The 27399-nt window shown below is 37.3% G+C and overlaps 1 protein-coding gene across 5 annotated transcripts in view; it reads left to right on the top strand.

Annotated features, from left to right (window-relative positions):
* PUS10 (pseudouridine synthase 10) overlaps window positions 1–24923 on the top strand; it is an 85412-nt gene extending 60489 nt beyond the window's left edge. For all 5 annotated transcript variants that reach the window (XM_027555377.1, XM_027555376.1, XM_027555379.1 and 2 more), the window contains exons 7-18: window positions 1872–1933; window positions 2228–2273; window positions 4329–4393; window positions 5906–5991; window positions 7044–7169; window positions 11157–11213; window positions 12069–12145; window positions 12239–12294; window positions 13324–13441; window positions 18075–18217; window positions 20829–20928; window positions 22940–24923. In XM_027555377.1, coding sequence (XP_027411178.1) covers window positions 1872–1933; window positions 2228–2273; window positions 4329–4393; window positions 5906–5991; window positions 7044–7169; window positions 11157–11213; window positions 12069–12145; window positions 12239–12294; window positions 13324–13441; window positions 18075–18217; window positions 20829–20928; window positions 22940–22978 — 975 coding nt within the window. In that variant the 3' untranslated portion in view covers window positions 22979–24923. The remainder of the gene's footprint in view (window positions 1–1871; window positions 1934–2227; window positions 2274–4328; window positions 4394–5905; window positions 5992–7043; window positions 7170–11156; window positions 11214–12068; window positions 12146–12238; window positions 12295–13323; window positions 13442–18074; window positions 18218–20828; window positions 20929–22939) is intronic.
* The last annotated feature ends 2476 nt before the right edge of the window (window positions 24924–27399 follow it).

Genomic DNA, 27399 nt, shown 5'->3' with positions numbered 1-27399 from the left:
TTTATAGTTTAATTAGACAGATTTACTGATATAAAGCTATACATAAATAACTATGAACAAGTGTGGAGTAAACTCTAGACTATTTAATTTTGGTTGTCTGTGGCTAGTCTTGTTTTCGAATATGTAGACAGAACCTGTTCAACTATAGGGAGCATGGGCTTAACCTATCCTGCCTTGTGGTATCTCAAATCCCTTTAATTTTAAGCAGACTGCCTTTGAAACCAGTACACTTCCCATCCCCTCTATTCCAGGGTAGACCTTGCTTCAGCCTTTGAAATGGATTGAATTTTAGGGAAGAGCTCAGTAGATTTCCAGACGTGGAAACAGGACATATTCCCAGCTCATCTTAAATTAGATTTTAATAGTATGGCCTCATTGCTTCATCATTTTGCTTGAAGGAAATTCCCTGGGTATCAGACACACCCCTATTCAAATAAAATCACAAAACCATCTTTCAAAGCTAAACAATTAAAAAATTTTCCTCATTCTGACATTATATAGCTGTTTCCCTCTGTTAGTAAGAATAAACTCTGTCCTTTAAACTGAATACTGAAAGAATAGAGAATAAAACCACTTCACAGATAGTATGAAGAGGAAATGAGGTGATGAAAGTACTTTGGAAATTAGAGAAGTCATTGATGCAAAATATTTTTACCTCAGATTTCAGTTTGAAGCACAGATAATTTTACATGTTGAATCAGTGAGAACAGAAAATAGAAAACAAAAGATGCAGTAATGTTCTAATAGGTTCAGCATGAATGAAGTTTTCTTAAGTAAAAGGAATATGTTGTAATTTTAATTTTATTTTGTTGATTTGAGTAAAACAGAAAAAAATTAGTCCTTCACTATTGTGATTAAGAGCTGCTAATAGGCCTGCTGACGATCCAATGCAATCGATAAATATAAAATTCAATAAAAAGGAAGAATTATTATATGATATTTATATCTTTTTTTCAGTGTGAAATTTTGTATAATCTCCATGGAGGTCAATGTATATAGAGTATGAAATTGTGTTTCTTTGTGTGTACAAGGATATTTATTTTAGCATTTTAAAAAATGTTTTTTAAAATTTATTTTTAATTGAAGGATAATTGCTCTACAATGTTGTATTGGTTTGCCGTATAGCAACACTGTACCATTTTTTAAAAATGGTAAAACTTAACTACAACTTAAATGTCCAGCAGTCCTTAGAGTTGAAAAGATGTTCATGATGTAATATCAACTGAATTAAGCAGTTTTCTAAATGTCTATTTAATATACCAAGAAGTACATATGTTTATATGCATAAAAATGGCTAGAAGGGAACATGTCAAACTGTTACTAGTTCTATCTCAGTGGAGTGAGATTGAAAACCCACTATTTTATAATATTATTATGTATTATATTTTTAATGAAACAAAAAATTAAGATCTTTCTTTTAAAAGTCACATCTATTAAAAACTTGGAGAACTTAATATTAAGAAAACCTCATACAGAGTTAGGCATGTGCGTAAATAATAGTTGCTAATTCTAGTCATAGTACTGACAGGAGTATATCTTCGTTTGTTTCAGTTACCCCTTTCCAATTCCCTGAGTTCTTATTCATCTTTGTATCTAATTTATATACTTTACAAAAAAATCATACAACTTTAATTTGTTTTAAACTTGTTTTTTGTAGGATCACTAGTGATGAGTTCTAGGAGTTAAAAAAAAAAAAGTCTATTTCCTTTACAGCTGCCCTGTGACCAAGCTGATTTGAAAACAGTAGTATTTCCAGTTTTCCTTGTCACTTTTTCTGAGCCAATCTTTGAAAGTTAATTCTGTTTCCATTGATAAGTTGTTAGATGTTAGTTTCTTTTTGCTTATTTTTAAACTGTCTTTATAATTTTTAGAGCTTATTTGAAGTGAGTGTGGTCTTTGCTCACCCAGAAACAGTTGAGGATTGCCACTTCCTGTAAGTTACAACTTAACATTGCCAATTGTGCAACATTGTTAATACCTTTTGATTTTCATGAAAATAGTTTTGTTCTTCTTTCTAAGGGACCTATCAGAACTTGTCATGTCTCTGAAGATTTAAAGTGTGCTCTCTGATATGAGTCTAGACAAACCCATGTGGCTCATATAGGGATTCATTTTGTCCGCTTCTGATATCCTGAGTTAAGCAACTCTATGTTGTATAAAATATTTGAATTTTATCCACCCTCAAATAAACTCATTAATCTTTTATATTAACTTGAATTTTGCTTAGACGTGCAATATGCCCAGATTGTTTCAAGCCAGCCAAAAACAAACAGGTAAGGATTCCTGCTTCTTATTCTTTATTGAGTTTTTTTCTGAGCTGAATATTCAAATTAACAACAAAAAGGATATGCATTAGAAATATTGGCAATCTATTATACTAAGAATCAATCTCAAACTATTTCCATTTGCTACATTCATTTTTTTTTTTAAACTCTCAACACCTTTGTGTGTGGCTCAGAAGTCGTAACACACAAACATCATGAATTGTTTCCCCAAAACTACATCATCTGGGAAAGTATGTTTTCAGTATCATCACAATTCCAAACTTCTGTCTAATATTTGTTTTCTAGAAATTGGTATTTTGAAAATATAATCCAAATAAATTGTTTTATTTAGGACAGTCCTGAATTAATAGAACCTATTTCAGGCTACGTTTGAAAAAGGGTTTTTTATTTAAACTCTCCTTTACTGTCTGATGTGAGCTGGCCTTCATGTTAATGAGAAAAAATAGTTAGCCTGTATTTTTAGTTTCTGTCATGCCAAGATGGAAAGTCTGGCATGTTACTGACAGGTTTTCACAGCCCAGTTACTTAGCTGGTTTTGTACAGGCTCAGACATTCTCAGACATTTTACTGACCGATATTGTGGTTGTTAAACATAACTGATGTTTTGCTGTTGTGGTTGCTAAAAAGAATATAAGTTTATTGCCAAAAATACATCTTTTGGTCTTTGCTCTTACTTTGACTAATTGCTGGATCTTTTAGTACCTGGGGGAGATTGGAGGCTTGGGGAGTTTGTAACATTTGCCAAACCTTGTGCAGAAGTAATCAGAAATGCAGATCAAGCCTAAAACCCTGCTTCCCTCCTTTTCTCACATCATGGTACATCTAGAACATTTCCATGTTTGGCCAACACCCTGAGGTTAACAGGTGAAGTTGCTCTAAGTTGTGAGCAGTAGGCCTAGGGGTTCTTGTTGTTCCAGGCCCTTCCCCTCAACCCTCAGGACCTAGAAGGACCCGGGTACAGCTGTAGCTCACTGCTTTGCCATACCAACTGGGAAGTTCTGCCCAAATGACCTGTGAGCCATGTTTATATAAAGATCTAGTTTTATTTTTTGTCATCTTTGAGCAAGTATGTAAGTGCCAGCATCAAATAATAGAGTAAGGAAATTTTTGTCAAACCATCACAGACATCATGCCATTTGGCCAGTAGGTGTTTAGTCTTAAGTGTAGTTTTCCTGCATTATGGCTGGGAATAAGTTGAATGACCTTTTGAGATTCTTCCAGGGTTAAGATTTCGTATCTTAACAAAGAGGCACTTAATTTTTAATTCTAATCCTATGACACAGTATGGTTTAGAAAATCATTTCTTTTGTTGCTGAACTATTTAGATATCTACATTGTTCCTATTTTCATTCAAGTGTAGTTTTTCGTAACAGAAGAAATAATTGTAACTTATCATAGTGACCACATGAGTATGCACTAATTAGTTCTAGTATGTCTACCATGAAGTTTGGCTTTTCTTGTTTTAAAAAACCCAAAGTGGGACATTTGTAGTTGCCCTTCTATTCAATATAGTGGATTTTGTTTACTTTGTCTGTGGTTAGTAGTGATACTGAATTGCTGGATGTCAAGACATGCTAGTTGGCTCTGTTTTACCCCTTATCCTGGCAGCCAACTCCTAAATTATGTACTGTGACCCTGAAGGGATGTAGAGAAGAAAAGAGAGATGGGTCCATCTAAATTTCTTCTGAGGTCTCAGAAAAAATATTTGAAGCACATTTCCTGCCATGTCATCATTTTTTTGTATTTGAAAAATACCATATTTTGAGGGGAGTGGGATAGTGCAGTGAAGAAGACATATTCTGCTAGATCCACCTGATATTATAGACATAGCCTAAATTGAAGAGAAGCATCCAGTCACAGAACTGACAGTATGGACACTTGTGCTGTATTTTCTTTATTTTCTTGAAGCTATTAAGTATTTCTCCCTTTTAAGTATGGTTTAAAATGATTATAATTTCTCCAACCATGTTCTGTTTCAACTCTGATGTTTTCTTATATAGGTGATAATATGTTTTTTTTTTCTTTTTATTTTACCCTATATAGTCAGTATTCACTAGAATGGCAGTTATGAAAGCTTTGAATAAGATAAAAGAAGAGGATTTCTGCAAGTAAGTAGAAGTATAGAAACAAGAAATAATCATGGAATTTTAGAATAAAGGGAATGTTAGAAATAATCTGGATTATCTCTGAAACAAGACTGGATGTATTTTGGGGACCAGAATTGTGTCTTAATCTCCATTATATCCCTACTTCCTGGCTCAGTATCTGGCATGTAGTAGTGTTCAATAAGTGTTTCTCAAATTAATATTTAGATTTATGAATCATGCCCAACTTGTTTATCTTTTAGAAGAGGATGACTTAGCGACTTTACAATAACATTGAGGTCCAAACTGGAGGTTGACTTACCTAAGATTGAGTGTTGGATGTTGAGCCAGGTTTCCTGATTCTCCAGGCTAGTACTAGTCCCATTACATCCCTCATCCTGGATTTCCTGTTATTGTACATCTCCAGAAGAGAGAGGAAAAGGCTCATGAGTTTCCTTTCTTGCTAAAGTATGCTGAACTACAATAAATCTTACATTTTAATACTCAGTGTGTTCATTTCATTTAATAAGATATTATCATAGTTATCCTTCCAGAATAGCCTTGAATAAATTTCAAACAAGGAAGTTATGAGGAAGGTTTCATATATCTTCATATCTCAGAATAGAAATATTTTTATTAAGTTTTTTTTGTTGTTGTTTTGACCGTGCTGTGTGGGATCTTAGTTCCCCCACCAGGAATCGAACTTGTGCCCCTTGCAGTTGAAGTGTGGAGTCCTCACCACTGCACCGCCAAGGAAGTCCCTGTTAAATTTTAGAAACAAAAGACAGTTACTCTCTACAAGCAGTAGTGCCTGAGTTTCTAAGTGATTTCTTTGTTAAGACATCTTGGGAAACTGAAAATTTCAACACAAGCATTTTGGATTAAATCCACATTTAGTCATTTATAGAGAGACTCCAGTTCTTGGAAGTTCCCAGATGATGGACAGAGAATAAAGTCATACATTGCTTTCTCCTGTCTGTCCTCAGCTGGATTGAAGTTTTTTAGCTAAAGTCAGCCACATTTCACTTATTCTGGCTCTGGTCTGATTTCCAAGACCATAGTTGAAATGAAAAGAGAGAAAAATGGTGGACTACCCTCCCCACAGGTGTGCCATACTCACAGGACCAATCTCTGACTGCACACCAGCTTTACCCAAATGATTGAGGATTTTGTAAGCAGCAGCAAGTGTTCATGGATACTAAAATGAACCCAGAGAGGCTTCTACTACATATGTGTGGATTTTTTCCCCCCAAATCTCAAGGCTGATGTTGAAAACTATCATCTGGGAACATGAGGCCTCTTGAGTCTGAATGTTATTAGCAGAGCCCTGATTTACTCAGTGCAGTTCTCATGTATTAAAAGTGGTCCTCAGAGGCCCAGAAGACCCTAACAGTCCCCAAATTTAAAATTCGGGGGAGGCTTAGTCCTTGAGAGACTCAGGCTCTGTGCATCTCAGGCAGTGCTGATTCATCTTAGTTATGTGATTCAATATCATGTCTGGAAAATAGTAGCTGTAAAATTTATTTTGTTTTGCAGGCAGTTTCCTTGTCCTCCAAACTCACCAAAGGCTGTATGCACTGTTCTTGAAATTGAATGTGCTCATGGTGCTGTTTTTGTGGCTGGTAAAATACTTAGTCTAGAATATACTTACACTGTCAATTGTCTCTCCTATCTGAAAAACTCAATTGACTTCTTCTCTGTTTCCTTCTTATTGTTATTAGTTTCTGATTAGTTAACTCTTTTAAGCACTAGACCTGATAGTCAAGTTTATTTAGGTTTTATAAGTATTCTTATGGATCACTAAAGAGATTTGATATTTAAAATGCCATGCCAAAAGGAAATGATACAGCCCAGATTTTAACAGTTTTCATCAGAGATGGCCAAGTAGAAATATGGGTAGATGTACAGACCAAAAACTAATCAAGAGAACAGAGAGGATGTTTTACAACATGAAGTCAATCCGGGGGAAAAAAATTTTTTTTATCTGCAAAGTGGCTAAACACTTTGCTTCTGATTCGAAAAAGAAATTGTTGCATTGACTTTCCTAAGAGGTAAATCTGGTTAGACAGTTTTTGTTTTGAAAGCTATAGCTGTTTCATAGTAATAGCTGAAATAAAATCGCTCTTTAGTCTTGACTATAATACCCTGCCCTGGGGTAATAAAACCTACCTGCCTCAGCATAGCTTTATTCATAAAACAGTGAGTCATATTCTGTTAGGGTGTTTTCTTTTTTTTTTAACTTATAAAAACTTCAAAATTTCCTGTATTTGAACTCTTTGGAATACCAATGACTATTACACTGAGAGTATTATCAATCAGGCATAAAAGCAGTAGTTGCTCTTTTTTTAAGTGATCCTTGGTGTGTTCCATGATATTGTAACTTGTTCAGTCAGTCAGTCAGGTTAATAAGTATACTGAGCATTCCTTTAGAACTCATTGATGATTCATACCTTGTCTTTAGCCATCTCTTCTATTGCTACCTTAAATTTCTTCACTGAATTATGTGTATGTGCTAAGTCACTAAATTACATTATAAATTAGTCAAAGGCTAAGCCTTGTTTTGTATCATAGCCCCTAGAATATTGGCACTTAGTGGATAGTTGTTACTTTCCTTTTTATTCTGTTGTGTTAATCACACCATCCCAGCCAGGCAACCTTTATATTTCTTTGCCAGGGAGATATAATAAATACTCCAGGAATCTACCACAAACTCCTTGGATAATTGATGGAGAAAGGAAGCTAGAATCTTCAGTAGAAGAATTAATTTCAGACCATCTTTTGAAAGTGTTCAAAGCAGAAAGTAAGTGTTATAATATTCATATTTTAAATACTTGTTCACAAACAGACTTCTTGGAGGTGGCAGGGAAGATTTCTGTATTTTGTAAGCCACCACCAAGTCTGGGCCCCTTGCCTAGCAGCTTCCTGTGAACAGGGATTGCCATGTCCTGAGGGCCTCTGCCCAGGGCTGGATTTGAGCCAAGCTGCCCTAAGATTTCTCTATTTTCTCAAGACAACTGGCTTTTCCTGGGCAAATTCAAAACAACTGAAACTACTTTAAATGAATGCACTTAAGTTCTGACCATGGGACACCTTAGCTTCAGCCTCTTATTGGGAATATGAGGAAATTAAAACACAGCTTCTATATCCATTGCTTATTCAAGAGTAACCACTGGCAAAGGACTGGCTTCCATCTTAACAGCTAAAATGTCCTAGAATAGAGTTCAGACCTAGAGAAGATAGATCAACAGCAACCATTTCACAAAGACTTAATAGTAGTGTTGTTGTTTTAATTTCTTAGGTATTAACAAGCCCAGGTTTGTGAGCTGAGTCAGACCCTGTCAGGAATATGCTTTCTTTGTCTCAGTAGGCCTGTCAGGTCAAAGGAGCAAAAAACCTTGTGATTTCACCCAGGATTAGACTTAGAGGAAAGGGACTAAGATTTCAATCAGAGGAAATCATGTTGTATATCAGGAAAAAACATAGTCAGTGAGTAAGTATATCATCAGAGAAGGCAATGGCACCCCACTCCAGTACTCTTGCCTAGAAAATCCCATGGACAGAGGAGCCTGGTAGGCTGTAGTCCATGGGGTCACTAGAGTCGGATACGACTGAGCGACTTCACTTTCACGCATTGGAGAAGGAAATGGCAACCCACCACAGTGTTCTTGCCTGGAGAATCCCAGGGATGGGGAAGCCTGGTGGCCTGCTGTCTATGGGGTCGCACAGAGTCAGACACGACTGAAGCGACTTAGCAGCAGCAGCAGCAAGTATATCATACTCTTTGGAGTAGGTCTCCTAGCATAATTAGAACATCTTTTTTGAAAGACCAGCTAGACATCCTTCTTTCTCTCTGGCAAACCTTAGACAAACGTGCTTCAGTAAAGGCAGACAAGTGATCGAAATGAGATGCCCTGTTCCTTCCAGCTCTCTGCTTGTCAGAAGGAAAGAGAAGCACTTCAAAGCCGTATCCCTTTTATAATTTGTTGCCTGTCAGGTAGGTGGGCCCTTTTTAAAAAGGCCTTTAGGAACTGTTTACTGAATGGAAAAGAAAGTAACCTAGCAACCTAACATTTTCCAAAATCTTAACAGTAAAGACTCAGGGCTATTGCCATGAACTTTTACCTACTTAATTTAATATTTACACACTGGTTATCTCATAAGACTTATTCAGGTTACAAAGAAGTGAAAATAAAGCATTAGCATGAAAAGTCTCTTTCAAACTCTTTTTTGGGACCACCTTATTTCCCAGAAGATACAAGATTTAGTTCTGATTTTTTGGGTTCCAAGGAATCCCCCATTACCATGAGGGCTATAGAGGGGTTCTGGAACACCTGTATGTTTCCCCCTTGCAATCTTTCATGAGGTAATTCCTTGTTATAGTCCACTTGAGAAGGAAAAAAAATCGTCCCCAAACTGAAAAGAAAGCAAACTGTAATTGTATGTTTAGGAAATTTATAAAGAGCCACTTGAGAAAAAGCAGACCTCTGGGCCTCTGTGCTAATTGGCTCCTTGTCATGAAATAAAACCTTGTTGTCTGAAATCCCTGATTAGTAGCATCAGTTTGCTAAACTTGTGCTTCTCAGATATATTACTTGTCACTTCTGTGATTCACATCTGACAGCTCTGGGAAGATGGTTCTGACTGTTGTACCTCTACACTTTACAGCTCTATGAAAATAAACCAGTATTGCATGAAGCAGCCTAACTACTTCTATAAAGGGTCCTTCCCCTCAGTGGGAGATACAGACTTGTTTTTCAGTCACTTCAGACTGGCACGTCATATTCTCTACTTGCCAGTTCTCTAGTTAACAAGTGAAACTTTGACACACTCTCAAAACCAATGTGTCTAAGAAATGTTTTCCCAATACATTTATTACTTCACTTATTGAATAAATATTTGTCATGTCAGTTGCCTGCTGAAAACTGGTCAATGTTTCAGCTATAGGGTAAAGTCCAAACTATATAACTTGATATTCTGAGGCCATCATCATCTGACCTCTGCCCTTCAGTCCCATTGTCTGTCTGTCCCCAGGTACGAGGGTCACTACAGACTACTGAACCCCTTATCATAATCTTGACCTTGTTTTTCCTGATCATTGTTCCTGATCATTCGTGTTCTTGGTTTTGTTGTTGTTTGAAATACCTGTTCCATTGAGAAGTCTGTAGAACTCACAGGATTTGGGGGATAAGGCAAGGCATAATATGAATATTTTTTTAATTTATTTAAATTGGAGGCTAGTTATTTTACAATATTGTAGTGGTTTTTGCCATACATTGACATGAATCAGCCATGGGTACACGTGTGTTCCCCATCCTGAACTCCCCTGCTGCTGCTGCTAAGTCGCTTCAGTCGTGTCCAACTCTGTGCGACCCCATTGATGGCAGCCCACCAGGCTCCCCCATCCCTGGGATTCTCCAGGCAAGAACACTGGAGTGGGTTGCCATTTCCTTCTCCAATGCATGAAAGTGAAAAGTGAAAGTGAAGTCGCTCAGTCATGTCCGACTCTTAGCAATCCCATGGACTGCAGCCTACCAAGCTCCTCCACCCATGGGATTTTCCAGGCAAGAGTACTGGAGAAGGGTGCCATTGCCTTCTCCGTGAACCCCCCTAAATTTCTGTTATTCATAATTGCATACAAATAAAGTTCTAAAGTTTGCCCCCCAAAATATTTCTCAGTGTAGGGTCCAAATTTGCAACATTTTTTCTAAAAGATGTAATAAATACCCTTTATCCCTTAGTCTGGATTTATTGTTTCTTTGGGCTTCTCAAGAGCCTATTTTTCTGTACTTTCTTGTTGAGGGGCTGGAATTTTGGGGAAGCTTTATGGGCTAATTTATGCATTTGAGGTTTCTGATCTGATTGAGGAGTCACAGGGAGACCTACCTCTTTGCATCCTGTTCATTCCCTCCACCCCATCAGCCACAGGTTAGGGCTCAGTCACTGCAGGGCCCTAGTTCCCTGTGGTTGGACTGGGGATGGAGGTGCACACGTGTAAGACAAACTACAGCCTACTCGTGGTAATGTTGGCTCTGGTAAAATCATCCGTTGGTTCTGTATCTAAGAAAGTCGTCATGGAACCACTCCCCCACCCTCTGCTCCACTCCATATTTCCACTTTCCCACCCCAGTATTTGTAGCTTTTAGTCTGTGATGATCCATCTATCTTAAAATATATACTAGTTTTATTGTGGCCCTAGCTTAAGTTTGCTTATATAATGAATTTGCTTTTAGAGTCAAACTTTTTCTTTTCCCTTCCTTTCATGGAATTTAATTCTCAAATACTGTTTTTATTTTGTTTTCTTTTGTTTTAAGAAAAAGAAGACAGATTTTTCACCATAAGTTTATAGCCAGTTTGGTAGCAGGGCTTTTCTCCAAACAGTGCTCTGCCTTTGGCTTTCCCATGGGATTGGTGGCATGGGATGATAAGAAAGATCTGGCTTTTACCTCTGCCCTTTAATTGTATTACCTTGGGGAAAGTACTTAACCTTTCAGAACCTTGGTGTTCTTTCATTTAATAATTACCTCATAAGGTTACAGTAAGGAATAAATGAAATAATGTATGCAGAATTTTAGCTCAGTGTCTAACATGTAATAAGTACTCAATAAATAGTATTTATTATTATCATTGTTATTTTCAGTAGACATTAGGACTAGAGTTGTGATGATGACTATTCCTTGGGATTCTCCTGTAGATTAAGACAAATTGGGTTTCTACCCAGGGTGGGAATGTAAGTCTAGGACTATTACATCGCTGATTTTTTTTTTTTTTCTTTATCTGCTTTCCAAAGGCTTTAATTTTTCTTCCTCTGGAAGAGAAGATGTAGATGTGAGAACATTAGGAAATGGTAAGATTGCGACATCACTTGACTAGAACTAACTTTCAGATTATCACCCTTTTCAGGCAGTAGGTTTTCTGTAGTCACTTAATCAGAATCAAAGTTGGCAGAGCCCAGAGCTTCTCCATGAGAGGAGGCCTTGTGGATTTTGGAGCTACCCTTGTAAATTATATGATTATGTTTTAACAGGGATCATTTCTTCAGAAGCCATCTTTATTGCATACCTATAGGTTATAAGGGACTTTTACAGTTGTGCATTAACAAACAGGTACTTGATTTTTTCCAAAAGTCTGATTATTCATTGTTCCTTTTAATAACATTTCAGTACCAGTTCAGTTTTCAAAGTGCACATCTTCATTGAAAAGATGTTCCTGCTCTCTTAGCCTTCATTTTTCTCATTTTATATTATTGCATTACAAGAAAGATGATGAGAGTAATCCTGAACTATTCTAGATTTATAGTCCCTTCTTCTCCTGGAATCTCAGCTTTTCATTTCACTAGGCTAGGAGAATGTATTTCAACTTGGTATACCTGGGCATTGCTGCACATGACAACGTTACATTAGTGTAACCAAGTCAATCCGTGGCTGTTTGGACATGATTTTGTAAATTAACACAGGCTCGTTCATGGACTTTTGGGAAAGCAGTCATTTTCACATATTGCCTGTACTGGGGTTTAGCAGCCCCCCAAAAACCCCTTGATTCTTTTCACACATTCTTCCCTCCCCTAGATGTAGTCATGTCACTGAACTTTCCGTCCTGTAGAGCTCAACTCGTTTTTTCACACCTCCCAACCCTCTTGCATTAGCCCAAATGTTAACTCCATCAACACGTTTCTGTTTCATGACGGGGTGTGTGCTGCCAGGAAGGCCCTTTGCAATTGAGCTGGTGAATCCTCATAGAGTACATTTCACTTCACAAGAAATTAAGGAACTTCAGCAGGTAAACCACTTCATGACATGGAAATTGTCATGTTTCTGCAACTCTGTAACTGAACTAGAGTTGCTAATTGTTTTTCTTTTTCTAATACTACAGAAAATTAATAACTCATCTAACAAAATCCAAGTCCGTGACTTGCAGCTTGTCACAAGGTAAGGGTAGGCTCACTGGTGATGTCTCAAGAGGGGAGTTTTGGTTGCAGATCATTTATCTGATAAGGGATTTGTATCCAGAATATATAAAGAACTCCTGCAACTCAATAATAAGAAAACAACTTGATTAAAAATGGAGAGAATGTTAAATGCACATTTCTCCAAAGAGGATATACAAATAGCCAGTGAATACATGAAAAAGTGTTCAGCATCATTAGTCATTAGGAAAATGCACATCAAAACCACAGTGAGATCCCACTTAACAAAAAAGACAGAAAACAGCAAGTATTGGCAAAATGTGGAGAAATTGGATCCCTTATACATTCCTGTGGGATTGTAACTAGTACCACTTGGGAAAACAATTTGGCAGTTTCTCAAAAGGTTAAATATATAGTAACCATCTGACCCAGTAGTTCCACTTCTAGCTATATACCCACGAGAAGTGAAAATGTACATCCACACAGAGACTTCTGCATGAATGCTTATAGTCACATTACTCACAATAGCAAAAAGTAGAAACCACAAAAATGTCTATGGATAAACAAAATGGTATATCCATACAATGGAAAATCAGTGGTAAAATATCAGTACTTTACTTTGAAATACTGATACATGTGGCAACGTGGATGAACCTTAAAAACATTATGAAGAATCCAGACATCAAATACCACATATTGTACATTTTACAGTATTCACATTTTATATAAAATGTTCAGAGTGGGGATGTCTATAGAGATATAAAGTCAACTAGTGGTTGCCAACGGCTGGGGGAAATGGGGAATGAGAAGTGATTGCAATTGGGTGTGGAGTTTCTCTTTTGGGGTGATTAAAGCGTTCTAAAATTAGATTGAGGTAGTTGCTGCACAGCTCTGTAAACGTACTAAAAATCACTGAATCGTTCAGTTAAACAGAGGAATTGTATGTAAATTATATCTCACTAAAGCTATTTTTAAAGAAAGAGAAGTTTGGGGCAAGGCTTATCTGTATTTTATAAACTCAGACAGACTTTGTTTTATTGTTTTTGTTTAGAGAGGCAATAGGACATATGAAAGAAGGTGAAGAAGAGAAGACCAAGACCTACAGTGCCTTAATATGGACAAATAAAGCAATACAGAGGAAGGACATTGAATTCCTAGATGACATAAAGGTACTTCAGTGCTCTAATTCTTTCATTTTTCTACTGACTATGAAAGTCTTTTGTCTTCTCATTTATTACCAAGTCATGGCACACTGGCTTTGGGGACTCTTGAATTGTTGCTGTTGTTTAGTTGCTAAATCATGTCCAACTCTTTTGCAACCCCTTGGACTGTAGCCTGCTAGGCTCCTCTGTCCATTGCATTTCCCAGGCAAGAATACTAGAGAGGGTTGCTGTTTCCTTCTCCAGGGGATCTTCCTGACCCAGGGATGGAGTCCTGCATTGGCAGGCGGGTTCTTTACCACTGAGCCACCAGGGGCTGTGAAACCTGGTTCTAAATTCTGGCTCTGCCATTTACTCCTTAAATGAGTGAGTAATCCATCTAACCTGTCTGAAAGGCAGTGTTGCTACTGATTAGGAGTCTGACTCCAAGAACAGATAGCATTAGCATTAGTCGCTCAGTCGTGTCCGACTCTGCGACCCCATGGACTACAGCCCACCAGGCTCCTCTGTCTATGAGATTTTCCAGGCAAGGATACTGGAGTGGGTTGCCATTTCCTTCTCCAAGAACAGATAACCTGGGTACAAATCTTGGTTCTGCATTTCTTGGTTGTATGACTTTGGATGAGTTGCTTAGCTTCTTTGTGTTTCAGTTTCTTCATCGATAAAATTAGTTAGAAGAATTAAACAGGTTTAGTCATATAAAGCCCTTACAATAGGATCTGGCATATAGAAAACACTCAACAATGGTATTATTATATTTGACCATCTGTAGAAAGGAAATAGAAAACAGAATTTAATAGAATTGGTGCTCAGATTAACTGCACAGATAAAACATATTGTAAATCAGTATGTCAGGGTGATATATGTAGGGCACAAATGTTTTGGCACATGCTAGATTTTCCTTCACATGAGGACGTTGCTCTTAAGGATCTACACGATCATTTGAGTATTTCTTCCCACCTGCCCCCACCTCTTCCTGTAAAGATAACTCACTTTCACATGCAAGGAATGAGCAAAAATGGGCACAAATATGTAGTTATCATAACATTGTTTAAATGGGCAGTATTTTGTAAAAATCTAGAGGGGACTGGTTTAGTCTTATGGCTTATCTGGTATGATGGACTGTTAGTAGCCAGATGTTAGAAATTTTATGGAAGATGAATATCATTGACAAAAGGAAATGTTCCTGATGAATACTAAAGGTGGGGGGAAAAAAAACAAGCTATAAGAATATAAAGGACTTCTGTGGTGGTCCAGTGGTTGGGAATCTGCCTATCAATGCAGGGGCACGGGTTTGATCCCTGGCCTGGGAAGTTCCCATATGCCACGGGCAACTATGCCTATGTGCTACAACTGCTGAGCCCATGCACTCTAGAGCCGTGGTCTAAACACGAGGATCCTCAGTAAAGAGAAGCCTGCACACCACAACTAGAGAGTAGCCCCTGCTCGCCACAACTAGAGAAAGCCTGTGTGTGGCAACGAAACCCAGCACAGCCAGAAAGAAATAAAAATAATAAGAATAAAAGAATATATAGAGGATGATACATTGTGATTTAGACACACACATAAGTGTGTGGTTATATATACACATATGTATGACTGTACAAAAAAAATGTATGGCAAAAGAAATACCATAAATAGGATTTATACTTATGAAAAACACAAAATACCCAATAGAGAAAACTGGACAAATTATTTGAACAGACAGCTGAAAAAATGGCAACTCCAAATGGCCAAGAATCATTTGAAAAGATACTTTACCTCTAGACTGAAGTAACAATGACATCACTTTATTCTTCTGAGGCTAAGAATGCCTTTTGGTTGGATGGAGAAGGCTAGTTAGCTATATTTTCAATAGAAATGTAAGTGTTTTAGCCTTTTGGAAAACAATGTGGTGGGGACTGTGAAAATAAAAATTTAATGGTCTATCCAGTACTTCCCCTATTGGCAATCTGTCCTGAAGAAATAAAAATTCAGTGTATAAGGATATGTGCACAAAGATGTTTGTTGACTTGTTCAGAGTGAGAAAATCAACAAAACTGTAAACAAAGTAAATTTCCTTTGATAAGGAAATGGTAGAACATGTTGGAATATTATGCAGCTGTTTTAAAAAAACTAAAACGACATGTGATCCCATTTAATTTGTGTTGCTGTACGTATATATGTCTAAAACTGTTGGGGAAAAAAGATAGAGGTAGATCTGCGTCTGTGACTTGTAGGAACATCCATAACATTGGGGGGCGGGGGGGAAGCAAGGTGCAGAATAGTGTTCATTTTAATAATGAGTATTTTGGTGAAAACATACATGTCACCTACTGAGAGTTCATCTATAAAATGACGGGTGGACTAGATGACCCCCAGTGGGCCTTCCACTTCTTGGCTTCTGTGATTCCATATCTAAGGCCCTTTGGCTTTTGGCTCTATTGTTGAGAGTCTTTAGAATGATAGTTATACTAAGACAAATTTCTTTAAGATTGAGAAACAAATTTCTAAGCCTCTACCCCATGACATGCGTACATATCATTTAGAATGCTGTGGGGAAAATAGAAACCCACTTTAACAATAGACTCACGGTTTGGGAGTAGCCATAGAGCTAATTCAGAAATAATGCTGAGATGATTGTTATAGGTATACCCTAAGTAGTGAAAAGGTCTGTTTTAATGGACCACAGCCCAAGTGGACTGATGATAACTGACATCTAATCATTTTCTTAAAGTGCTAGGGTTAAAATGTTTTTCAGATATTCCTATTGGCATCAAAAATATAAAAACTGATTACTGCCCCATTCTGAAAAAAAGTCATTTCAGATTTACTCTTTGTCTCCTCTTTTTTGAAGGGCAATCTAGTTTGTGTGTGTGTGTGTGTGTGTGTGTGTGTGTTTTGGCCGTGCTGGACCTTCATGATGAAAACGGGCTCTCTCTCTAGTTGCGGTACACAGGTTTCTCATTGTGGTGGCCGCTTCTGTTGTGGAGCACAGGCTCTAGAGCTTGGGCTCAGTAGTTGTGTCACAGGCCCAGCTGCCCCGTAGCATGTGGAATCTTCCCAGACCAGGTATCAAACCCATGTCCCCTGCACTGGCAGGCAGATTCTCAACCACTGGACCACCAGGGAAGTCCAGGGCAACCTAGTTGTAAGGAAGAAATCACTGTGTATCTTTATATGTGTTTCTGAAAAATTCAGCAGTGTGGGAAAGCAAAGCACAGTGTTGGAGTAAATGAAGTGGTTTCATTTTGTTTACTAAAAAACCAAGAGACCAAAAAGACAGACGAGTGTGTGTCCATCTGAGTGTTGTGTCGGAAGCGGTGGTGTGTCTTATGGCTCAGCTTTAACTCCATCGCCTGCTCCTGGGTCAGAGTCCCAGGAATGACTCTGGAAACAGGGGAAGGGCGCCCTGCACCTAGTCACCTAGTTAAAGCCCAGCTGCTTCTATGCCCTAAAGTGGAGACCATATCTTTATAGATCCTATAATAATTCAGCCTTGTCCTTTTTCTCTTTTTGGTCTTTTTGACCAGAGTAATGTTAGACCTTATGGAGACAAGTTATCTCATCCGAACAAAGTGCTTCTAAAATCAAAGAATTATAGAATCGTAAAACCCACAAGTTAGGAGGAGCCATTGACTCACTGCTCTGATAAAAGAAAGCAGTCATACCATTTCAAGTGTAGTCTTTGTCAGAACCTGCTCTTCTTTCTTGGTGGAGAACTTGATAGAGGAGAGCCCAGACAGAAATCTTTCTTTTCTCAGCATGGCTTCAGGCACTTACTAATCACATAAATCAGGAAGGAGTTGTTCCAACAAGAAATTGCAAAGGATTCAAAGTTCTTGTGAACCTACATTGCTGGTTATACCCAGTATCTATTCTTAAAACTGGGAATTAGTTGGCCTTTTACAATATTAACCTGTATTTCTTTATATCTTGTGACATAAAAGGACATCTCTAATTGTGAGAAAACCAAGCCTTTGTCCCTAAAAAGCTGAGCTGTAAAAAAAAAAAAAACATGCAATGTAATTCTCAAGTAACTTGAACTGGGCTGACAAATATTGAGAGGTTCTGGTTTACTTGTAATTGTTATTCTGAAACACCACCCTAGACAATGATGCAGCTGAAAATTTCCCAGATATTATAACCCTGTGAATAGGTATATTATTATCCCTACAACATGGACACTGCCCAGGCACACAAGTGATGCTGATGTCCATCTTCTATAAACACCATTTTTCACCTTAGTATGAATTTCTCACTATTAGGTCACTCTGCTGGGTTAGGGGGAAAAAAAAGTAAGAACATTATCTTCTAGAAGATCTTTGTTTAATGGGCAGGATAACACTCCAGGGTCCAATCAATTTGTCAATGCTAGAACAAAAGAGACCTTGGGTATCATTTACTTCAAATCAATGATACTTTGTTTTTATATGGTGTACTGGGGCCCAGATGATAAGTAATTGTGGACTAGATTATAGGAAGTCCCACAAAGTTTGAACCTTAGAGAATACAATTTATTACAGTATTAGTTTCTATCCTGATAGTAATAGATGGGATCCTTAAGAAAACATCTATAGTGAGCCATGGATGACAAAGGAGATGCTAAGACAGGCTTCACTGGGCAGGAAAGCTGAAACATGGTTTTCATATCCTTCTCTAGGACTTAAATATTGACCAGAAAACACCTTTACGGGTCCTTCACCGGAGGCCCCTGGCTGTGAGAACTCGCATCATTCACTCCATGGAGACACGCTATGTGGACGAGCACCATTTCCGCCTCTACCTGAAGACTCAAGCTGGAACGTATCCCTTCACCCTTGTGTAGCACTAAGTCTTCCAGAATCCTATTGGGAGAATTCATGCCACCCTGGGAAAGAGGTTCAACCTTATCTTGAAACTGTTCAGGAAAGGTTTGGGTTGTAGAAGAATTTTTTTCTTTTTCTATCTGAGGTATTTTGACCTATTAAATTTGTGCTTTTCAAAATGACATTGTAAATCACAAGGCAGCAGCCAATTCAATGTGAACCTTAAAATACGTAGTGTCTTACACAATGCTGAGGTACTGAGGGCATAGTAAGGGCTCAGGGAACACATTTGATTGATTTATGCCTTTACACATTTTGCAGGCCACATACTGACAACCACATTTAGGTCCTTTCAGCATTCTGCCCCAGATGATTAAACAGGGGTGATGGATGGGAGTGGCCCTACTTCACATGCAGACCTTCACGTTATCCGGCCACTGGCCCAGAACAAGAGAACGGTCCCAGTTTAAATAATTTGTCTGTAACCTACCCTGCTTTGTGTGGTTTTGTATCAGATCTTGAGTGAGTGAGTGGGAGAAGTTGCTCAGTCGTGTCCGACTCTTTGCAATCCCATGGATGTAGCCTGCCAGGCTCCTCCATCCATGGGATTTTCCAGGAAGGAGTACTGGAGTGGGGTGCCATTGCCTTCTTCAGGGGATCTTCCCAACCCAGGGATTGAACCCAGGTCTCCCGCATTATAGGCAGACACTTTACCATCTGAGCCACCAGGGAAATCCTTGTATCAGATCTTAGTTGCTGGGTTAAAATATATCAGGGAACTGCCTTTGTCTTAGTTTTAGTTTATTTTTCAGAAGTGCCCCAAGTTTTTATTTGTTTCTTGGTTTGATGCTATTTTGTGATTGAATAATATGAAGTATGAAACCTTCTAATTGGTATAAAACTCATGACAACTTACTGGATATAATAACAGGGGAGAAATAAGTCAAGTTTTAATTACCAAATAGCATTCTTACTGTCTTTCTGTTACTAGTCTGCCTCTCCTTTCCATCAATCTTCTCTCCTCTTCTCTTTACCTACTCCACCCCAGGACTGACCAAGCTAAAATAGGTACACGTTATTTACTCTGAAAATCTCCTAAATTTTTGTAGTTTCAATCAAGTGATGACCTATTTAGACCAGGGGACATGGAGCACATTTGCTTATTGTAGATGGACAGTGGGTGGAATTTCAGAGAAATCACAGATATAAAAGACATACATTTTAATCTAATTTTAGCATTTGTTTTGATGTGCTAAGAAGAATGCAGTGGTCTTAAGGAAGAAGCCAATGTCTTTTCAATCTCACTAACATACTTTTAGAACAAGTCTAAGGCATTAACCAAGGAAGACTATTACACAGTAAAACTTAAGAGTCCATAATTCACAGAATTATGTGAATTTTTCTCGTATATTGCTCAGTATACCGAACTAGTTCATTTGACTTATACTTCATCCCTCTGGCTATGAATAAAAACCATTATGGACCTTTTAATTGGTTATTCTGGGACTTTTTCTCATCCTCCCTCATCATTGCTATTCAGAAGTAGCACTCTCTAAAGAGGTGAGGGAAAAGGGATGGTTGAGCAATTATGAGTTTAGCGAAGAAGACAGTTAACTAGATAACTATATACCTTATGTTTGAGTCAAAATATTTGGTGAAAGTACAGTGAACAAATTATAAGAAAGTGAGGAAGACTTAATATCATCATATTATGGTTTTAACTTTATATTTATCATCTCAGAATAAACTTTTTTTTTTCAGAATAAACTTTTATATTCAAATTATATTACATTTTTATACTAAGTACTGGTTTATAGATAACATAGGCTAAATGAGTGTTTACTGAATGCTGGCAAAAACAAATCTCTCAGGTAAAATACAGTTAAGATTATAGTAGAGTTCTGTGTGAGGAGTATTAAGGTAATCTGAATAATTCTAGGATTAATCATTGACTTTGAAATTTGAAAATCTATAAGAAAAATACACACACAAAAGAATTAGGTCTATTGCTAACCATGCAAGAATTGCAAACAACTGGAATTTAGGATCCTTCTGAAGGACCTTCATTAAGTCTAAATATGTACATTGTCTCCCATCCTATTGTTATTGTGTCACTGCGTCATGTTACAAGAGAAGCCATCAATAATGTCACCATGAGTGACCCTGTGAAAACCTACCATTTGGCAGATATCTGCTGTCATTACTAAAAAATGATGAGACCAAAAAGATGGCAAAATAGAATTTGTGGCAAAAAAGAAAACAGCTGAAGTTCTTTTTTTAAAAGCACTGAACTACAGTTAATTTTAAAAATCCATATTCAAACTTTGGCGCTTGGAGATGAGCCAAAAGAAAAGTCATGACTCTTGTAAGTTTGGTGTAAACACAGGCTCTAGGCCCCAGTGTTGGCTCCCAGACCGGTAGGAATCAGTTTGCCGTAGCTTATTGATTGCCATAGCTATATTTTCTAAGATATACGTCCCAATCATGGCTCAGAAATAAACTCCTTCTGGTGCATTTCTGCTTTTGTCATTTCCCCTCCAACCTGTCAAATCTCACCTAACAGTTGGTATTACATGACTATCTTCATTTTATCCTTAAACAAACCTCAGCTACATTAAAGAGTTTGTACATGGAGACTTTGGAAGAACCAAGCCAAACATTGGCTCTCTGATGGATGTGACTGCAGACATTCTTGAGCTGGATGTTGAGGTAAACCATTTAATTGTGGAAATGCCTGTTTACACACTGAATTCAGCCAACATTATGCTATTGCAGCACTAAGCCAAATAGTACTGTTCACTTTAATAGATATTTGAAATTGGTCTCGTTTATGATTCTTACAAATATATAGCCAATTGACTAACTGTGCTTAACATATGACATGAGACCCTTGAACCATGCAAGGAAACAAAGTTTTCAGTGCCCCTCACATATCCTTTGGACTCTTTTGTAGAGAATTTAAGACAGCCTACTCAGAAATAAGTAGGGATGGAAAATGGAATGAGTCAAAGGTTATAAATAAAAGCAGTCCCATAAGGCTTCTATGATACGGTATAAAAGAAATTCTCCATTCATATCGTATGAATTGAAATCAGATTACATTCTTAATTAGAAGGATGGGATGAATGGATCTTTCAGGAAATGCTCCATAAATATTTTCCTCATTTGAGCACCAATAGGTATTGAGTCACAAGTTGTACACTTTGGTAAATATCTGATTAAAAACAGCCCCCCAGCCCACAAAAAAAGGTGGGCGGTGAATTTTTGCACTTGGGAATCATCTCAGTATAAATGAAAAGAAGTGGGTATAATTACCTGGTGTGAAAACAGCCATGGTAATCAAATGATCACTGGAGCATTATTACCTTACCAGCACTTCCCTTGAGTTCTTTCGGGTTAGACTTTATACACCTCCTGCGGGACAACCAGTGATAGCACCTTGAGGGTTGCAGGGAATCTTCTTAGTAAGACTGTCATTTTCAGGAAGACAATCTTCTCCTAAAGAAAATTCCAAATGCATTCATCTTCTTTGACCTTAATTCTTAGGATAGCTTAGGAGTGTCGAAGAGCCAAAGGCCAGAGCTTCTCAGCCTTGACTGTCCACTACAATCACCTGTACAACTTTAAAAACCCAATAAATATGCCTACTTTCCCCTGCCCTCAACGCATACTAGATACTGTGATCAGTAATTTTGGTTTTCAGGCTTGAAAAACCACCCATAAATTTATATATAGGTGTTTGGTTTATGGCTATTCTCTGAAATGAAACCAAAGTATTTCTTGGCATTTGTAAAAGATACAGATACACACAATACTTATTTGGGCTTTTCTAATAAAAATTCCCAAGTCTTGTATTGACTCATAGATTAACTTAAATAATTTTTGTAAGTCATTTCAAGTTTTACACTTTAGGTATTAAAAAACAATGCGGGCCTGGTAGTTTTGTTGTTTGCTTTTTGTAGTTTGTTTTTGTTTGTTTTAACTTCTAAATTAGGCCCTCTACGTAGTTAAGGCAAAGTGCAATTTCATACTTCTAATGCCTGGGACATGATGTTTTATGTGGAGGCCAATAGTCTGCTACTGTAATTCCATTATAACTTAAAGATCAAGGTTTTGTTCCAGAAGAGCCAAACCAGGATGAGTAGAGATAGATAAATTCAATTTTAAAAGCAACAAAAATTATATTAATGTGAATGCAAAAATCTCTAATCCTTTTCTAGTTTCAGGTGATCTTTCATAATGATTTATTTCACATTTAGTTGCTAAGTTACAAACAACATTGTAAGTATAAAGACTACTTTAAATGTAGTACTGTTAAATGCAGGATGGGAAAATGAAGACTAAAAGTTGCTGAGACTTTTGAGGGAAAGTTGGTATTGCCCCCTACATTCATTCATTTTCCCATAAATAACATTTAAAAAATTTAAATATACTCTTGACTTGTTTATAAATATAGTCTAAACTTGTTTTGATCAAAAAGTACAATTAAATAACTGGCTGAGTAACCAAATACTCAGTGAATTCAGGAAGAGACCCCAGGTCCAAGAACCCCAAGTCCTAGAGTGGATTTTAGAGTGTTAAATTGAGATGTTCTATGGCTGTTTTCTTCCAATGCAGTTTCCTCTGTTGCATTATATTAAAACTATTAAATATATATAGCATTACCAGTAAATGCTTACTAGAACAATAATGTGTTAATGACTTGTTTTCTTCCTTCTAGTCTGTAGATGTTGACTGGCCCCCTGCTCTGGATGACTAGCTTTCAGATTTGGAAACAAAGAGTAGGCTTTTCCAGCTCAGCATGGACGTCCATCCAGCATACACTGTAAAATGGTTGTTTTTACCCACCATAACGGTGTCTTGGAAATCATTTGGATCATGTTGATCTATGTATTTTTAAATTTGTTGTAACATCTCAGGATCTATCTATGTGTATAATTTGTGTTGAATTATTCTAAGGATGTCTTATGATTTTTCTCCAATCCCCAACAAATTATGAATAATGAAACCATTCAGAGTTACAAAAACAGGATACATTCTCTGATAATCTGAGAAGCTCTAATTTCTTTCAGCAAAATTTCCCTCCATAAGATAGTTAAAATCATATTTTAAATTTTTTAAATGATCTTGATAAAAGTTACCTCTAGATTTATGCAGCACAGTATCCTTATAATATTCTAGGATATCAAATGAAAATCTGACATCATTCATATTTTTCCCAGTAAGCTTCAAGCAAGTGATCACCAATAGAAGTACTGTTTTGGTATGATTTGTCAAAATCTTAATGACTCCAATTGTCCACTATTCTGACAATCTAGAATTGTCAGTATGTTTCCTGGGGAAGAGGAAGTAACACCTTAGGAACTGAGGCATACCATGGTAAGAGACTTTTAAATGAGGAGACACAAGTGCCTTCAATGACTTTAATCCCAGGGATAAGATTCTGAAAAACTGACTTGCTAAACAAAGGTAAGCTGATATTATTCCAGAGTGCTTCAATATATTATCTAATTGCAAACATCTTCATCAGGTAGATAAGAGTATTATCATCTCCACTTTATAAATATGAAAACCAAAGAATAGAAGTTAATTGATTTATCTAAAATTCATCTCAAGTTCCATATCTGGGACTAGGACCGAAGTTTCCTGGTCTCTAGGGTCCTTTCTAAAAAACCTTATTATTGAGCACCTCCTACATGAAGCAGGTACCTAGAATGTCATTTTAATGCACATAACCATGAGAACTCACTTTTGGAATTTAGATACCAAATCAAGCTTACAAAAAAATAGCCCAAGTAAATTTCATGTGAGCTCATATGATTACCATTTGTTAATTAATCATCAGTTGGTACTCTGAAAAGGAAAATCATTAAATAAGCACAACCTAAAGAAAATGGATGGATCATTAAGAGAAAAGTTTCAGAAAGGAGTCTCGTTAAAATTTCAGATATAAGTGCAATTTCCATCACCATGATTCAACTTTCTGAACTTATTTTGGAACACATGTGACCTGGATAGTATGGAATACTCAGTTTCCCATCTCTCCATTAAACATGCTTTAGAACTACTCTGGTGGTACAGTGGATAAGAATCCTCTTGCCAATGCAGGGGACATGGGTTCAACCCCTGGTCCGGGAAGATCCCACGTGTCACGGAACAACTAGCCCATATGCCACAACTGCTGAGCCTGTAAGCCACAACTACTGAAGCCCGAGAGCCTAGAACCTGTGCTCTGCAACAAGATTTGCCACCGCTATGAGAAGCCCATGCACTGCAATGAAGAGTAGCCCCTGCTCACTGCAACTAGAGAAGGACCACTCATAGCAACAAAGACAAATAAAAAGACAGAAAAACATGCTTCAGAGATACTGAGTTGTATCATTAACCTTAGGAATCAGGAAAATGCTTTAACTGACATGAAAAAATTTCGTATGTGAATGAAAGTGAAAGTCACTCAGTCATGTCCGACTCTTTGCGACCCCATGGACTGTCCATGGAATTCTCCAGGCCAGAATACTGGAATGGGTAGCCAGTCCCTTCTCCAGGGGATCTTCACAACCCAGGGATTGAATCCAAGTCCCCTGCTTGGCAGGCAGATTCTTTACCACTGAGCCACCTGGTAACAGCAAATTACTTTTTCATTGTTCTCAGTGCCAGAAAATGAGAAAGGGATAATAGAAATAAACTTGTGGTTAAAAACGTAATTGTGTGAATGTTTCTTAATTTCTAGGGAAATTTTGCTACAAGAGAGATTTAAATAATTTGAGAAATAGTCTTTTGTAGGTTTCTTCTTGGCTCAGCTTTGCATTTAGTAGATCTGCAAATGAAAGAATTAAGAACCTCCTTAGCAATTATTAGAAGACTTATTATACTTACTATACTGGGATTATATAAAATTTCAAGAGGAAACAGCTGTATATACTTATTCCAACTATTCATGAGACAGGTTGTTGAAAATTAATGTAGGTCTTTGTTTAATTAGAACTGAAAACATAGAGTGCAAAAAATATAGTTTTTTTGCCTATATAAAAATATTCTTAAATTAGTTTTGTGATCTTCTCCTATTGTTTAAATGTTTGTTTTTGTTTTTTTAGAAACACTTAAGGGAAAGGGCCCTTTGTACTTTAAGTATATCTTTGTCCCAAATACAGTCTTGTTTTAAGAAAAACACTGAATAGCTGGAAAAGTGAAAAAAAAAAAAAAGGTAAAATGAAAGATTCCCCAAGTAAGATAAGTGGTTTCATTTACGTTATGTGAAATCAATTTAGAAATTAAATTTCTATTTCTATAAAAAGCATATTATTTAAGTAGATCTTACGGGGTTCTGTTCTTTGATTTTTAACTCCATATAAGAAAATGAACTTTGATTAAGCTTTCCTGAGTTGATTTTTTTTTAATGATAGCCTTTATTATTATAGAGAAAATACATTTTATAACATTTTTCAATTTTTTTCATTTTAAAATAACTTCAAATTTGTAAGAAAAGTACAAAGACTGTTTTTTCCTGAAATATATCTCCTCAAATACACTAGGTGTGTAATTCCTATAAATAAGGACAAATTCCAACAAACAAGGGCATTGTTCTACTTCATCACAATGTAACTATCAAAATCAGGAAATTAACACTAATATTACTTTTTTTTACCTTTATTATTTATATATTTATTTGCCTGCACTGGGTCTTAGTTGCAGCATGCAGTATCTTTTTAGTTGCCACACGTGAGATCTATAGTTCCAAGATGTGGGATCTTTAGTTGTGGCATGCAAACTCTTAGTTGTGGCATGTGGGATCTAGTTCCCTGACCATGGATTGAACCCGGGCCTCTGCTTTGGGATCATGGGAGTCAGCCACTGGACCACCAGGGAAGTCCCACTAATACTGCTGCTGCTATGTTGCTTCAGTTGTGTCCCACTCTGTGCGACCCCATAGACAGCAGCCCACTAGGCTCCTCTGTCCCTGGGACTCTCCAGGCAAGAACACTGGAGTGGGTTGCCATGTCCTTCTCCAGTGCAGGAAAGTGAAAAGTGAAAGTGAAGTCGCTCAGTCGTGTCCGACTCTTTGCGACCCCATGGACTGCAGCCCACCAGGCTTCTCTGTCCATGGGATTTTCCAGGCCAAGGGTACCGGAGTGGGGTGCCATTGCCTTCTCCAATACTACTATAAATTAATCCACACACCCAGTTCAAGTTTCACCAGTTGTCCCAACTATGTCCTTCATAGTCAGGAATGACATTCTGCATTTAAGTTTCTTTAATCTTCACGAATCTGATACAACTTGTCTTTCCTTGATTTTCATTAGTTTAATGTTTTTGAGGATTTCAGGCTATTTTGCTGACTATTCCTCATTTGGGCTTGCCTGAAACAAACTGAAAACTCATACTAAAAACTGAGTTTATACTAGTACTTCCAATTCCAACCTCCTTCTAGTTTCTCCCTTATACTTAGGTTTAGCTTGCACCTTTCTAGCAAGAATACCCACAAATGGAAGATTACCGTCTTACATCTTCTCAGCTGTCACATGATTTGATACATGCAGTTACTGGTGACTGGGCTTTGATCAGTTAATAAAGGTGATATGTGCCAAGCTCCTCCAATTTTTTAGTTAACCCTTTTTTCCCCTTTAATAAGTATCTTATAGGGAGACCATCAAACTTTTCATTCACTAGTTTTAGCATTTATTGAAGACTTTCACCTGAACCTATCACAATGATTGTCAAATGATTTTCTAATTCCACCATTCATTTTACATTTACAGGTTGGCATTACACCGAATCCCCATCCTTCTTGGGGATTCATGGCTTCCTATTTTATTTGATGGTTTATAATTTGTTACTGACATTTATTTTTATTTCTAAGTGTTGACTTGGCCACTGGATACCCCTTTAAGCTGGCTCCTTTGTCCTTCTGACATATCCCCATCATTCCTAAAGCATGTTCTTACTTTCTAATACAAAGACATTCCAGGCTTATCTTGTATTTCATCTGCAGCCCTGAAATGGCCATTTCTCTAAGAAGAACTGGTTCCTTTTCATGGAAAATGATGGAAAAAAGATCTAGGCACTAGGTGAGCCCATTGCCACTGTGGCATTGCTGCTCCCAAGCCCTCTCAGGGCGTGCATGTGTACACATATACTTGTGTATTTACCTATACAAACTATGAGCTTATACCAGTCCTTCCA

Source organism: Bos indicus x Bos taurus, chromosome 11 (assembly GCF_003369695.1).
Source record: "Bos indicus x Bos taurus breed Angus x Brahman F1 hybrid chromosome 11, Bos_hybrid_MaternalHap_v2.0, whole genome shotgun sequence".
In the NCBI taxonomy this organism is placed as follows: Eukaryota; Metazoa; Chordata; class Mammalia; order Artiodactyla; family Bovidae; genus Bos; species Bos indicus x Bos taurus.
This window is presented reverse-complemented; position numbering and strand designations above follow the sequence as displayed.